Here is a 13,937-nt window from a genome sequence, read left to right on the forward strand (position 1 = left end):
TTTCTTTTATCTCACTTGGCATATTTATAATAGCTGCTTTAAAAGCTTTGTATGGGCAGGGTGCAGTGGCTCACACCTGTAATCCTAGCACTTTGGGAAACCGAGGCAGGAGTATTGCTTGAGCCCAGAAGTTTGAGACCAGCCTGGGCAACATAGTGAGATATTGTCTCAATAAAAAATTTAAAAATTAAATATAAAGGCCTTGTATGATGATTCTAACATCCGATTCCTCTCATGATTGGCCCCCACTAGTTGTCTTTCCTCTGAGAATGCGTCACATTTTCCTGTTTCTTTGGTTTTTAAGGAATGTTGAACTATATTCTGGACCTTGTTAGTGCTAAATTCTGGGTTGTGTTATATTCCTCTGAAGAGTATTAAGTTTTTGTTTCAACAGGCATTTAGCTTGGCTGGACTCAAACTGGAAACTCTGTCTTGCTGTGCTGTGTAGTAATTCAAATGTCAATTCTGTAGGTTTGTTCTTAGACACAGCTGTTTTGAGTCTCCCCCACACATGTGAGATTCAGAGATCAGCCAGAGACTAGGGTACTATTTATATGCAGCATGTGGTGCTCCTCTTCTCTGCCCTCTTCTTTCTTTGATTCTCCTGCCACTGTCTAGCAGCTGTGATTGTTCCAGGCTCTGTCCTCTGCTTCTTTAGGCCAGAAATATGGCAGGTTTTATTATCAGTATTTTAGCTACCCTGTGCTGCAACTAAGGCCTGCCCTCATGGTTAGGCTATAAAGACAGGAAAATCAACCCAGCCAATCCCTCCTTCCTAATTTCAACTCCTTTCCAAATTCGACCTGCTTTTGTTTACTCTCCAAAACCTTCAAAAGAGTGTTGTGTGTGTTTGCGTTTTACCCCAAAATTATGTTTGTTATCTGTAGGAGGGTTGGTTTGTAAGGAACTGTTTCTGCCATAAGCCACATTATTCAAAAAACTGTTAATTTATCCCCCTAATTAAATCTGCTGTAAAAGGTGAGAAGCATTATACCATAGAATAAACATAGTACTGGACTTTAAAACAGAATACCTCATTGTAAAAATTCTTTATAACCTTGGAATTGAGAAGACCTCTTGAATTGTGATTCAAAAATCCAAAAACCATAACAAAAAAGATTAACAAATTCTACTACATAAAAAACCTAGCTGGGCATGGTGGCTCATGCCTGTAATCCCAGCACTTTGGGAGGCAAAGGCGGGTAGATCACGAGATCAAGAGATCGAGACCATCCTGGTCAACATGGTGATACCCTGTCTCTACTAAAAATACAACAATTTAGCTGGGCGTGGGGGCACGCACGCACCTGTAGTCCCAGCTACTTGGGAGACTGAGGCTGGAGAATTGCTTGAACCCGGGAGGCGGAGGTTGCAGTGAGCTGAGATGGCGCCACCATACTCCAGCCTGGCAACAGAGACTCTGTCTCAAAAAAAAAAACCAAAAAACACAAAAAAAACCTATCCATATTAAAAGCCACCATATTCAAAAAGTCAAAATACAAACAGGGAAAATATTTTCATATCACAGACAAGTACCTAATCTGAATATATAGAATTTCAAGTAATAAATAAGAAAAAGATCTCAGTCTTTAAGCTTAAAAAAAAGAAAAGAAAAGTAAAAGACCAATAATCAAAAAGAAAAAAATGGACAAAGAGTACTGGCACTGTGACTCATGCCTGTAATCTCAGCACTTTGGGAGACCAAGGCAGGCAGGTCACCTGAGGTCAGGGGTTCGAGACCAACCTGGCCAAAATGGCGAAACACCATAGCTACTAAAAATACAAAAATTAGCCGGGTGTGCTGGTGCGTGCCTGTATTCCCAGCTACTCAGGAGGCTGAGGCAGGAGAATTGCTTGAACCCAGGAGACAGAGGTTGAAGTGAGCTGAGATTGTACCACTGCACTCTAACCTGGGAGGCAGAGCCAGACTCTGCCTTAAAAAAAAATAAAAAAGAAGAAGACCAGGCGCGGTGGCTCATGCCTGTAATCCCAGCACTTTGGGAGGCCGAGGCAGGTGGATTGCTTGATGTCAGGAGCTCGAAACCAGCCTGGCCAACATGGTGAAACCCTGTCTCTAAAAAAGAAAAAAAAAAAAGTGAAAAAAGAAGAAAATGGATAAAGGATATGAACAGACTTCACGAAAAAAGCCTACAAATGGTTCTTAACTATGTGAAAACATATTAAAAGAGAAAAGCAAAGGCCAGGCATGGTGGCTCATGCCTGTAATCCTAGCACTTTGGGAGGCCGAGGCAGGTGGATCACTTGAGCTCAGGAGTTCGAGACCAGCCTGGCCAAAATGGCAAAACTCTGTCTCTACTAAAAATACAAAAAAATTAGCCAGGCGTGGTGGCAGGTGTCTGTAATCCCAGCTACTCGAGAGGATGAGGCAGGAGAATCTGTTGAACCAGGAGGAGGAGGTTCCAGTGAGCTGAGAACGTGCCACTGAGCTCCAACCTGGGCAACAGATTAAGCCTCCTTTTCAAAAAAAAAGAAAAAAAAATTAAATAACTGGTGATCAACTAAATACAGTATAGGCCTAAACACAACTGTGAAAATCTAGGCACATGAATCAGAATCTTGAGGTCTCATCTTAGGTAAAAAAGGAAAATTGTAAAAAGGACAAGCAGGACATTGCTTCTGATAATGTGTCAAGGACATAATATTAGGAATCATGTTTATTGAAATTATATGAACATGAAGGACAATGCTGAGAAATATTACTCTTTTATTACAAGACCCTAAAAAGCTGCTATTTAAAAATCATACCAGGGAAAAAGAGGAATCAAGTTGGGGGAATCACGCTTCCCAATTTCAACACTTACCACCAAGTTACAGTAATCAAAGTAGTGTGGTCTTGGCATAAGGACAATTGAGACCAGAAATAAACCCATACATCCATAGCCAGTTGATTTTTGACAAGGACGCCAAAACTATTCAATGGGGAGTGAATGATCTGTTCAATAAATGGTGCTTGGTAAAATGTAAAAGAGTGAGTTTGGACCTTTACTTCACACCCTATACAAAAGTTAACTAAAAATTGATCACAGACCTACATATAAGAGCTAAAATCAAGCCAGGCATGGTGGCTTATGCTATTCATAGGCTCAGCAGTCTGTAAACAAAAAATGGCATAATACTTGGGAGACCAAGAGTCCGTCTACCAAAAAGAAAGAGGGGGGAAGCAAAAATTATAACATTGTATCCTGAGATTTATAATGACTCTGCCTCCAAGAACAAAAACAAAACTAAACAAAACAAAAATCACAAAATATAGCAATGAGAACTCAATGGAAATACTTGAAGCTTGATATTGTCCCTGACACATGCTATCCCAGCAGCAGAACTAGACGACCATCAATGCACACAACAGGACAGAGCTGAGGACTCAAGAATTGAGGGTCCCTCGAGGTTGCCACTATGTGGGGCCGTCATTTAGGTGAAACTTCCAAACTGTTAATAAGATAAGGAGCCCAACTGAAAGATAAAGACAATGCTGAGTATGTTAAATCTGCTGAGCGGCAGATACCTGCGTCAGTTTGGAAATAGTCTTTCCCCATAATGTTTAGCCAACCAAAGGAGAGTTTGTGCTGTCGCAAATGCTTCTTGCTGCACCTATGTATAAATACCACAGGGCGAGTAGAAGAAGCCACCTGACTCTCAGTCTAAAACACATCGGCCTGGATTCTGGGACATGTTTTCATGGCCTGGATTTCATAATCCAGGCCCTTGGCTTCCAGACCTGTTACAAAGACTGACAGTAAATAACTCTTAAAATTAATATATGATTCTGATAATTGCCTATGTTACAATTGGCTAACGTAGCCTGTCCAGAGTCTTAAGTGCTATTGCACAGCCATTGTCATATCAGATGGTCCAATAACTCATCCTACAACAGAAGAAAAGATTAATTCTGGTTCAATTACAGCCTACATTCAGTGGATGCTCTCCTGTAATGCCAGCTACTCAGGAGGCTGGAGTGCAATGGCGCAATCTTGGCTCACTGCAACCTCAACCTCCTGGGTTCAAGCAATTCTCCTACCTCAGCCTCCCGAGTAGCTGGGAGGACAGGTGCCTGCCACCACACCCAGCTAATTTTTGTGTTTTTAGTGGAGACAGGTTTCACCATGTTGGCTAGGCTGGTCTCAAACTCCCGACCTCAAGTGATCTACCCACCTCAGCCTCCTAAAGTGCTGAGATTACAGGCATGAGCCACCGCACCCGGCCTTTTTTCTACCATTTTAACCATTTTGAACTGCATAATTCATTGGTTTTTAGTATATTCTCAAAGTCACATGACCATCACCACTATCTAATTCTAGAATATTTCCATCACCCCTAAGTAAACTCTGCATCTCTCAATTCCCCCTGCCCTGTATTACCTGGCAACCACTCATCTAATTTCTGTCTCTATAAATTTACCTATTCTGGACCTTTTTTTTTTTTTTTTGAGATGGAGTTTCGCTCTTGTTACCCAGGCTGGAGTGCAATGGCGCGATCTCAGCTCACTGCAATCTCCGCCTCCTGGGTTCAGGCAATTCTCCTGCCTCAGTCTCCCGAGTAGCTGGGACTACAGGCACGCACCACCATGCTCGGCTAATTTTGTATATGTTTAGTAGAGACGGGGTTTCACCATGTTGACCAGGATGGTCTCGATCTCTTGACCTCATGATCCACCCGCCTCGGCCTCCCAAAGTGCTGGGATTATAGGCGTGAGCCACCGCGCCCAGCCTATTCTGGACTTTTCATGCACATGGAGTCATATGCTACATGGCCTTTTGTGTCTGACTTCTTTCACATAGTATGTATTCAAGGCTTGTTTATGTATACAGCATAAATGCAAGTTATTGAATTAATTTATTTATTTTGATACAGAATCTTGCTCTGTCGCCAGGCTGGAGTGCAGCGGCACAATCTCGACTCACTGCAACCTCACCTTCCCGGATTCAAGCTATTCTCCTGCCTCAGCCTCCCAAGTAACTGGGACTACAGATGCACACCACCACATCCAGCTAATTTTTGTACTTTTTAGTAGAGATGGGGTTTCATCATGTTGGCCAGGCTGGTCTCCATCTCTTGACCTCGTGATCCACCTGCCTCGGCCTCCCAAAGTGCTGAGATTACAGGCATGAGCCACCACGCCTGGCCAAGTAATTGTTTAAGTAGAAAATATAAATCAGTAGGACAATGAGCACCAAATTTCTTATTCCCGCCCCCCAACCCCACAAAGCAGGCTGCTACAACTGACTTTGGCTTGCTTGCTCCTTGCAGTAGCCTGAAGCTCCTGGTGAGCAGGAGCCAGTTAGCCCTGTCAGAAAGCACAGTGCATGAACAGCAACTGCTGGCCACCACGCAATGCTTTAGGAAGAAAGCTGGTCTGGGGTCGGGTAGAGAGGTCACCTCCCAAAGTGCATCTCCCTTCAGCCCCTTAGTCAGAACAGCTCCTGGCTATGTGGGTCCAGCCTCTGCCATACTTCACATCACCACCACTCTGCCATCCCAGATGGACAGGGGCTTTCAGCATTGAGATGTGGGTTCTAATGTGGTTCTAGAACCTAAACCAGGGCATGAAGAGTGAGGAGCAGATCACAACTGCTGAGCTAAGAACCCCTCTCCCCACAAAACTGTGTCTACAGCCTATCCTCTTGGACTTCAGCATCTAATGCTATCAGTCCCAAGTGAGACTGCCTCGCATCCTTCAAGGAAGGCTTGGCTCAGATAGCCTCAAGACCTGGAAAACTCCCCCAGTGACCACTCCCCCACCCAGTCCCAACCCCAGCTCTGGACCCCACCTCTTGTACGCATCTGTCTGTTAGAGCCCTGATCACAATGAATTGAATGATGTGTTTATGTGTCAGTTTCATCAGCCATTTTGGGAGGTTCTTGAAAGCACGGACTGCATTAGATTCACCTGATACCCTTATTGCCTGGTTCAGAGAATACTCTTCATCAATTTGTGATAAGTTGGAGAGGGAGTAAGTCAGCACAGTGATGAAGAGTCATGTCCTGGCCAGACGAGGTGGCTCATGCCTATATTCCCAGCACTTTGGGAGGCTAAGGCAGGTGGATCACTTGAGCTCAGGAGTTTGAGACCAGCCTGGGCAACATGGTGAAACCCTAGCTCTACAAAAAATACCATGGTGGTGTGTGCCTGCGGCCCCAACTATTCAGAGGCTGAGGTGAGAGGATCATGTGAGCCCAGGAGGCAGAGGTTACAGTGGCCAAAATGGTGCCACTGCACTCCAGCCTGGACAACCAAGGGGGACGCTGTTTAAAAAAAAAAGAGTCTTGTCCCTCAAACAGACTGCCCAAGTCCAGTGGCTTCACCTCTTCACTGCCACCTCCTCTTCTTCCTCCCCACAGTCAAACGAACACAGAATGGGTTCAGGGTGAGTATTTAGATGAGTGATGAATCATTTAAGATTCAAAAAATCTCCACCTATAGGACTTCTGAACAATCTCTTTATTTAGCTCAGATAGTTGTCCTTACACACTTTTGGATACTTGGGTTAGAATTTTCCCTATTACATTAAATCAATGGTTCTTAAGCTCTTATGCGAACATGCAAGCACAATGCAGGCTAGAATAGAAAGGCTGTTGTGTCCAAACATTAAAAATAGACATTTTATTACAAGGGTGTAGAGAAGGGAGACCAATAGAAGGCAATTGAAATACCACCCCCTCCCTCCAGCCCCACTCCTGGTGCCTGGATATGTGCACTCCCTCTGCGCTCTGCTCCCCTTAGACACAAGTCCCCAGCTGCTCCTGGACAGCAGCACGTGTCTTACAAGGCCAGAAGGCAGCCCTGTTTGTTCCTGCCTGCAGAAAGGGCGAGGAATGTGATGTTCCCAGGAACTGTGTCCTAGACCCATAGGTTTAGATTGCTCAGCCTAGTGCAGGCAGTGAGACTACATCTGCGCCAGTATCCTGGGCTGTCTCTTCCCTTCTCTCTCGGCGCTCCCAATTATCAAAGATTGGACAGGGTCCTGGCGTGGCCAGCTCTAACCGTTGCTCAAGCCAGTCAGCACCCCCACAGAGCCAGCTGGCTGCTGGGCCCAGGAGCTTCCAGAGAGCTCTTCAGAGCTCCTCAGGGGCCTAAGGACCTCCTAACCCTAGCAGGCCTCCTGCCTCAGGCACAACTTGGGAAGGCTCCATCAGCTCCTGTGTGGCCCTGCTGTACCTGTTGTCTGTGGTCGGTATGCAGAGGCAAGTCCAGGGTAGGGGCAGGCAGGATCCCTCAGGCTTGCCCATAGCCCAGACAGCAAAACTGCATTCAGATCAGTGTCTATGAGTTTCAGGCTGAACCTTAGACTGCCTGGGCCAGCCCGCTGGTCTGGCTGCCCAACCAGACCAGGTAGACAGAGTCTAGGCCTCAGGGCTCTCAAGCACCTAAGAGCGCAGCTGCATTTGGAAGTGCTCACAGCAGGTGTGCTTCATGGACAGCCCATAGATGGGGGTCATGTCCACCTTCACGCCCGGTGGCACGCTGAACTCAACCCGCTGCAGCAGGATGGCCAGGAAGAGAAAGACCTCCCAGCGGGCAATGGTCTCCCCGATGCACTTCCGCTTGCCCATGCCAAAGAGAATCACCTTCTCGCTCAGCACCTTGTTGACACCACCATCGGGGGTGAGAAACCGTTCAGGCAGGAACTCAGATGGGTTGACCCATAGCTTCCTGTAAGCAGAGGGAGGCAGCTGAAGTGGCAGGCTGGGGCTCAGAAGCGTCAAGTGGGTGGAACCCCAGTCCCAAAGGATAGAGGACAGGCAAGTGGCCCTCGGACCGGAGGATCAATGCAGTGATTGTATTAATGACGTATAAGAGCTTAAGAGGGTGGACCCAGCCTTTCCTCTGCACCTCTGAACTTACTCGTCATGGTTGATCTGCCACTGGTTTACAAAGACACAACGCCCCTTGGGGATGTAAAAGCCTTTCAGACTTGTGTCTCTTGTGGTGCTGGGGAGAAACAAAGCTCAGTCAGGCTCAGCGGCAACAGGCAAATCTCCCTGTCTCCCACGCCATGTCCCTCCCATTACCCTAATCAGGTACGTGGGCTGGAGTAAGGCCAGCGTCAGACAGCAGTGGCTCCGTGGGGCCTCACCTGTGGGGGATGGTGAAGGGGATGAAGGAGGAGTGTCGGAAGGTCTCCAGGATGAAGGCCTCCATATAGGGCAGGTGGGATCTGTCAGACAGCCGGGGCCGCCGCCCCCTGCCAATCACAGTGTCTGCAGAACAAAGGGAACAAGGTGAATTCAGGGGCTGCCTAGACCTGGCCAGGACCCTGGCACTCACCCCTTTAAAGGGAGCCACTACCTACCTAGCTCCTCCTGGATCTTTCTCTGTACCCTGGGGTTTGTCACCAAATACATGAGGCTTCAGGAGACAGCTGTTGTAACTGTGTCAAACCCTGGACAGGGTAGAACAGACGAAGTTAGGCAGGCGGCAGGTCAGGGCACTTGAGCACAGGAAGGACACAATGGGGTGGCTCATACCAGCTCCAAAGAGGTCCAGGACAATATTAATGATCTTCTCATCTGACAGCTGGATATTGGCGTTCTCATCCAGCTGCTTCTCCTGACAGTGCTCAATCAGGCTGTCTGTGATGTCCCGGATGTGCCCCTTAGGTAGGGAAAGTCCACAGGTGAGCAAAGATCTCACACCCAGAGCTACCTCTCCATCCAGGTCTGGTTCTTCACTATCCATAGCACGTCAGTTCAGGAGGTGATGCTCCCGGAGGCTGTTGTCCCAGCTTCTCTGTGCTTACTACCTTAGAATGCTGCTAGCCCCAACTCAAGGGACATCTGACACACAGAGTCTTGTACTGTTATCATCTGGATGTGCTCTTTATCTTTGATGAGGCCAGGAGGCCAACTCTTTAACTCTTCCTGGCTCCCTCAACAACCGCCCCAGGGTGCTGCACGTGATGGCTATTCAGTGGCTATCGCTGTCTGATGGAAGCAGGGAAGCATTAGTCAAGATAAAGTTCTATTTCCCTGCCGAGGAAGGAGAGCACTCCACAAATGGCTTCAAGATCCCAGGTTGAAACCTCCCTGAGAACTTGCCAAGCCCCATGCAGTTCCTCTTACTTCTGACCTCCCAGGCTCTGACCCCATCTGCTTCCCACCACCCACCTGCCTCTCCCCAGCCTGTACCTTCTCAAAGGTTTTGTAGTGCTCCTTGACTATCTTCTGCAGGAAGTTGTAGAATTTCTCATTCAGGTCCTTGAAGGCGTTCAAGGAAGAACTGGGCAGGTAGCGAAGAATAGGGATGAAGTCAGCTGGGTTTCCAGAGCCAACCACCTCCGCGAAATTATCACTCAGGTTGACTATGCTAAGCAGTTCTTGGTGGTTGTGGTCATAGAGCTGGCCAAAGCAAATGGCACAGATGACGTTGACCACTGATACCATCACATACCTGTAGGGGTTAAAGCGCCAAGGCCCTGCCATCAGCTCCTGCAACCTGCTGATCAGGGCCTCAGCCTCCTTGCTCACATGCTCCTCCAGGTAGCAGGAGGATGAGGAGGCCGGGTCAGAGGCGATAGAGAAGGCGTTGAGGGCGTTCTGGGCCAGGCGCCGGCGGGCAGCCCACACGGGTCCAGAGTCTGGGCCGAAGGACATGCTCTGGCCACCAGTGATGAGGGTGAAGCTGTAGAGGTCGGGCCGGCCCTTGAAATCGTCGCCCTGCCGCACCAGGGCCTGCCGGATGGTGTCCAGGCCGCTCAGCACCACCACGGGCGTGGAGCCAATGCGGATCTGCAGCACGTCCCCATACCGCTGGCTCATCCTCGTCAGCACCAGATGCGGGTTCTTCCCCAGGGTCAGCACATGCCCGAGCAGGGGCCAGCCCCATGGCTCTGGTGGACTTTTCAGGCCTTTGGGGACCTGAGGTCTTGAGGCCTTGATTACCCAGAATACCAGACAGAAGATGACAGAGGCCAGGAGAAGCTCCGTGACCGAGACGGAGATTGGGAAAAGCATGGTCAGTGTAGGGATCTTGGGGGTGGCTGCTAAGAGATAGGGCAGGAAGAAAAAAATCAAGCCATCAGACTGGGGGATGAGGGGAGCCAGTATCCTAGAATGCCAGCCTGCAGCCTGCTGGTCAGGGAAAGGGGAAGCCTTCCACCTAGAACTGCTCTCTGGGCATGAAGAAGAGGACAAGGTGGGGAGAAGTTGTTTGTTGAGCTACCGCTGTGGGCTAAGAATTTCACAGTCCCTCTTCATTCACCCCGGCCACAAATCTATGAGGTAAGCTGCAGTGAGGCTCAGAGAAGGTACGTAACTTGCCCAAGATCACACAGCCAGAAAGTGTTGGATGCAGACTCCCAAGTCAAGTTGCCTAATTCCAGAATGCCTTCTCTTAACTGCTGTGCCGATCTAAAATGACATCTTTCAACATCAGTCTGTGATTTCCATATGGTACCAGTACTTCCATTTACTTCACATTTTCCTAAAATCAACTTTAAATATATCCACGTATCATCATAAACAATATCTGTGTGAAAGTACAACTTTGATTTTTCCCCTAACATATTAAAATAAACACATATTCAATGTGTATCACCCCAAGTCTTACCCATCACACTTAAGAAAACCATGTTCTCGGGGGAATTAAGGATCATCTGCTCCTTTAGCCTCATTTAACGTTTGGAGGAAGTGACCCCTGGAAGCAGCACTGACTTGCCCAAAGTCCCTCAGTAATCAGTGACAGAGCCAGGACTCAGACACCTTAGGGACACTTTCCTGGAAATGTCCAGCTGCTGTCACATGTACCTCCCTTTGAAGAGTGGTCAGATGAATGAAGGAATTTTCCCAGAACCCTCAGTTCTCTGATGCTCAATCTCAAGATGCAGGAAATTCCACCAGACGGCAGGACAGAGTGAGGAAGAAATAGGGGACAGGATGGCCGCTTCCCAAACCACATTGCTCTCAGCCTCAGCTCTCTGAGTTCAACTGACTCACACTTTAAAGGCAGCTGGAGACCAGCTAGATGGAGTGCTTTAGTCAGGAAACTCCAGGCCAGGGTTTTTGTTGGGCTCAATTCTCAATGAATGAACAGTTTGGACCTCCCTCTTTTGCAAGTTACCTGAAAGCAGAGAATAAATGGAAGGTTCCCAATAGGCTGTAAGAAAACCCCAGACTGGAATTAGGGAAATCAGGAGTGGATCTGAACTGAAAAGAAACTGGAGCAATACTTTCTCTGTAAGTGTGACCTAGAAAAGGTGCATAAATTCATAAACCACTCTCTCCAACACATCATCTGTCTGCTACCCTGGACTGGAGATCAGTAGACCCAACATTCTAGTCAAAGTGATCTTGGACTGAACATTTTACTTTTCTGGGGTCCCATTTCAATACCTGAGAGAGGGTGAGAAGAGATCTCTCAGTTCATAGTGCCCAGCAGGATCGGAGGGAAGAGAAGACTCAGATTTGCTGTGGGGAATCTTAAAGTCTTACCAGTGACGCTCCCACAGGAGAACCACACTAGACAGGGAGATGGATGGCTCCTATCATAAGTATTATAGAGGGAGGGAGGCTTCCTGGAGGGGCTGAATCTCAAACCACACTAGATCCCTGAGTGAATGGGGGACAGTGCCAGGCTTTGGTGTGCCATGGCATCCCCTTCTGCACAATGGGTGTCCAAGGACCTGCAGCCTTTGTAAGATGGTAGGAGCCAAGGGAGATGTGACTGGTGAGTTTTTAGGGGCTGGTATTTCCAGCTCCCTGCAGTTGGCAATCTGTCACCCTGATTGTCTCCCACCAAAGGACAAAGAAGACAGTCAATAAGATAGGAAAGGCCTGGGACTTTTGCACAGATCGGTCTCTCTTTTCTGGCTGTCTAGGACATCTCAGCTCTGAGAAGCCACCCGTTGGGACAGTAAAATCTGCCAGGGGCAGCTTCTTGGCTAAGGCAGGGTACAGCTGGTAAGAACCCAGCCCACCCCCTCCATCCACGCTGTCCACCCAAGGAGAAGCCTGTGTCATCAGAAAGCCTGAGGGAGGGGTTGCACATATTCCAGCCTGCCAGGTGGCCTTGATGGGGAAGCCTCAAGGTGAGCAGGGAGTCACTAGGGGATGGAGCTAAAGCCTGGGTCCTGAAGTCCTGAATGAGATGTCATCTGTATCTAGAGGTCTGGTACCAGCTGTGGGATCATGTGCAAGTCCTCCGCTTTCCCTCGCCTCAGTTTCCCCACTAGGGGGCTAGACTGCCTGGTCACTAAAAACACTGTGACACTGCCTGGTCACTAAAAACACCTTCCTCCCTCTTGAAGGTGCTAGACAGGTAGCTACCTAGGAAGTCCTGGAGGCACCAAATGTTCCTTTTATTGGCAAGCCAGAAGCCCCCCAGCACTCACCTGTGGCTGTAAGGAGGTACTGAGCTGAGCTGGGAAGAGTGGACTCTTGGAGACTGGGACCACAGGATCAGGGAAGGTTCCAAGGAACTGTCACCTTCAGGGTGAGGGTGAAGGCATTGCCACCTTTATAGGCGGGCTCGTGGCCATGGCCACGCCCCCTTCCCCCAGAGCGCGCAGAGATGGATGGAGGGAGGAGCAGCCTGAAATTGGCTGGTCTCTCTGGGATAGGAGGAAAAGGTGGGGGAGGGCAGGGGAGGTGGGCAAGGACCCATTCTTGGACGCCTCATCTCGGTGCCTGGACGTACAGGGGTGGGGGCCGGGGACACCTGGAAGCCCCAGTTCCAAGGCGCCCCAAGGGCAGTGCAGGACCCAGCCGAGGAGCGGGTTTGAGGGAGAAGTCCCAGGACAGCCCGAAGAGAGGGTACGGGAAGCTCCATCCTGGGGCGCTGGGACTCCTCTTGGCCATGTCTGCACCCACCGGAACACTGGGCGAGCAGATGCCTGCCCGGCGCTACAGCCTACCCGGACTCGGCAGGCGGGGGCGGGGCTGCGCGTGGTGACCTCCTCCCCGGGGTTACCGAGTCCCGGCTCGCGTGAGAAGCGCTGCGACCCCGGCCCTGAGGTCACGGGGGCCGGAAGGCCAGAGGCGCCGCGGGGCTGGCGGTGTCCCCCAGAGCCCGGGACTAGCAGAGGTTCGCGCCTCTTGACTGAAGGACTGGAATGGATGGCGAAGGCGCCGCCTCTGGGATCACCTTAGTCCCGATGCAACCCGGGGTCCGTCCAGCCGGGACCCACCGGCCCTTGAGGGTCCCTCCTGGCTCCCGGGGTTGCTAGTGCTTTCGCTGGCGGAGCACAGAAATCCGGGGGCCGGCGGCCGAGGAAAAACTCTGGGGCCCGGGGACCACGGAGGGGGCTCCTGACGCGAAGCCCCCACCCCACCCCCGGGTAGCTCGCGTGCGCCAGCGACATCCTTCTAGGGGCAGAGGTCAGGCTGCCCGTCCCCGCCCCACCTGGCGCGGGGGCGCGGTGCCCAGGCGTTGCGTGAGAAGGGCCGGAGGCCCGCGCAGCCACCCGGCCGCCCCATTCCCCTGCCAGGCTCGGGTCCCGCAGTCACGCGAGGGGGGAGGAAGTCGGGGCGGGGCTCTTAAAGGGCCAGTGTCGCTCGCGGCGTGGGGTTGGGATGGAGGGAGAGGAACCGTCGAAGGCTGGCGAGTGCGCGATTGGATAGAGGAGTGCGGTGCAAAGGGTCCAGGTTTGCGTGCAGCTTCTGCCTGCGAGGAGAGGCAGCCTGCGAGTGTCCGCATTTTTGATCCACCTCCGTGGCAGGTCACGAAACCCCAGCGCTGCATGGCACAACCTGGCTGCCTGCCTCCGAAGCTTCCCGCCCTCCCGAGCCTTCCTGTTACAGGGTTTCCAGGAAAAAAGTTGTATTTGCGCGTCTAGCTCAACCTGGCCCCAACTAACATCATCACCCGCCATCCCCAACTGCTCCCCAACCCGATGGCATCACCATCCGTCTCTGGTCCGGGCCAGAAAACAACCCCCTCATCTCCCATTCCAGTCATATGCCGCCTCTTGCATTGCACAAAT

General features: G+C 50.2%; 1 protein-coding gene across 1 annotated transcript; it reads right to left on the reverse strand.

Annotated features, from left to right (window-relative positions):
- Positions 1 to 6,506: 6,506 nt before the first annotated feature.
- LOC105716625 (cytochrome P450 1A1-like) lies at positions 6,507 to 12,767 on the reverse strand. The gene is given in 7 exon segments (XM_064376476.1): positions 6,507 to 7,672; positions 7,865 to 7,951; positions 8,097 to 8,220; positions 8,313 to 8,402; positions 8,488 to 8,614; positions 9,148 to 9,998; positions 12,348 to 12,767. Coding segments are annotated over 6 exon segments (1,539 nt in total). The 5' UTR covers positions 9,973 to 9,998; positions 12,348 to 12,767; the 3' UTR covers positions 6,507 to 7,386.
- Positions 12,768 to 13,937: the final 1,170 nt, after the last annotated feature.

Source organism: Aotus nancymaae, unplaced genomic scaffold (assembly GCF_030222135.1).
Source record: "Aotus nancymaae isolate 86718 unplaced genomic scaffold, 86718_ANA_hifiasm-v0.15.2.pri h1tg000003l, whole genome shotgun sequence".
Lineage (NCBI taxonomy): Eukaryota > Metazoa > Chordata > Mammalia > Primates > Aotidae > Aotus > Aotus nancymaae.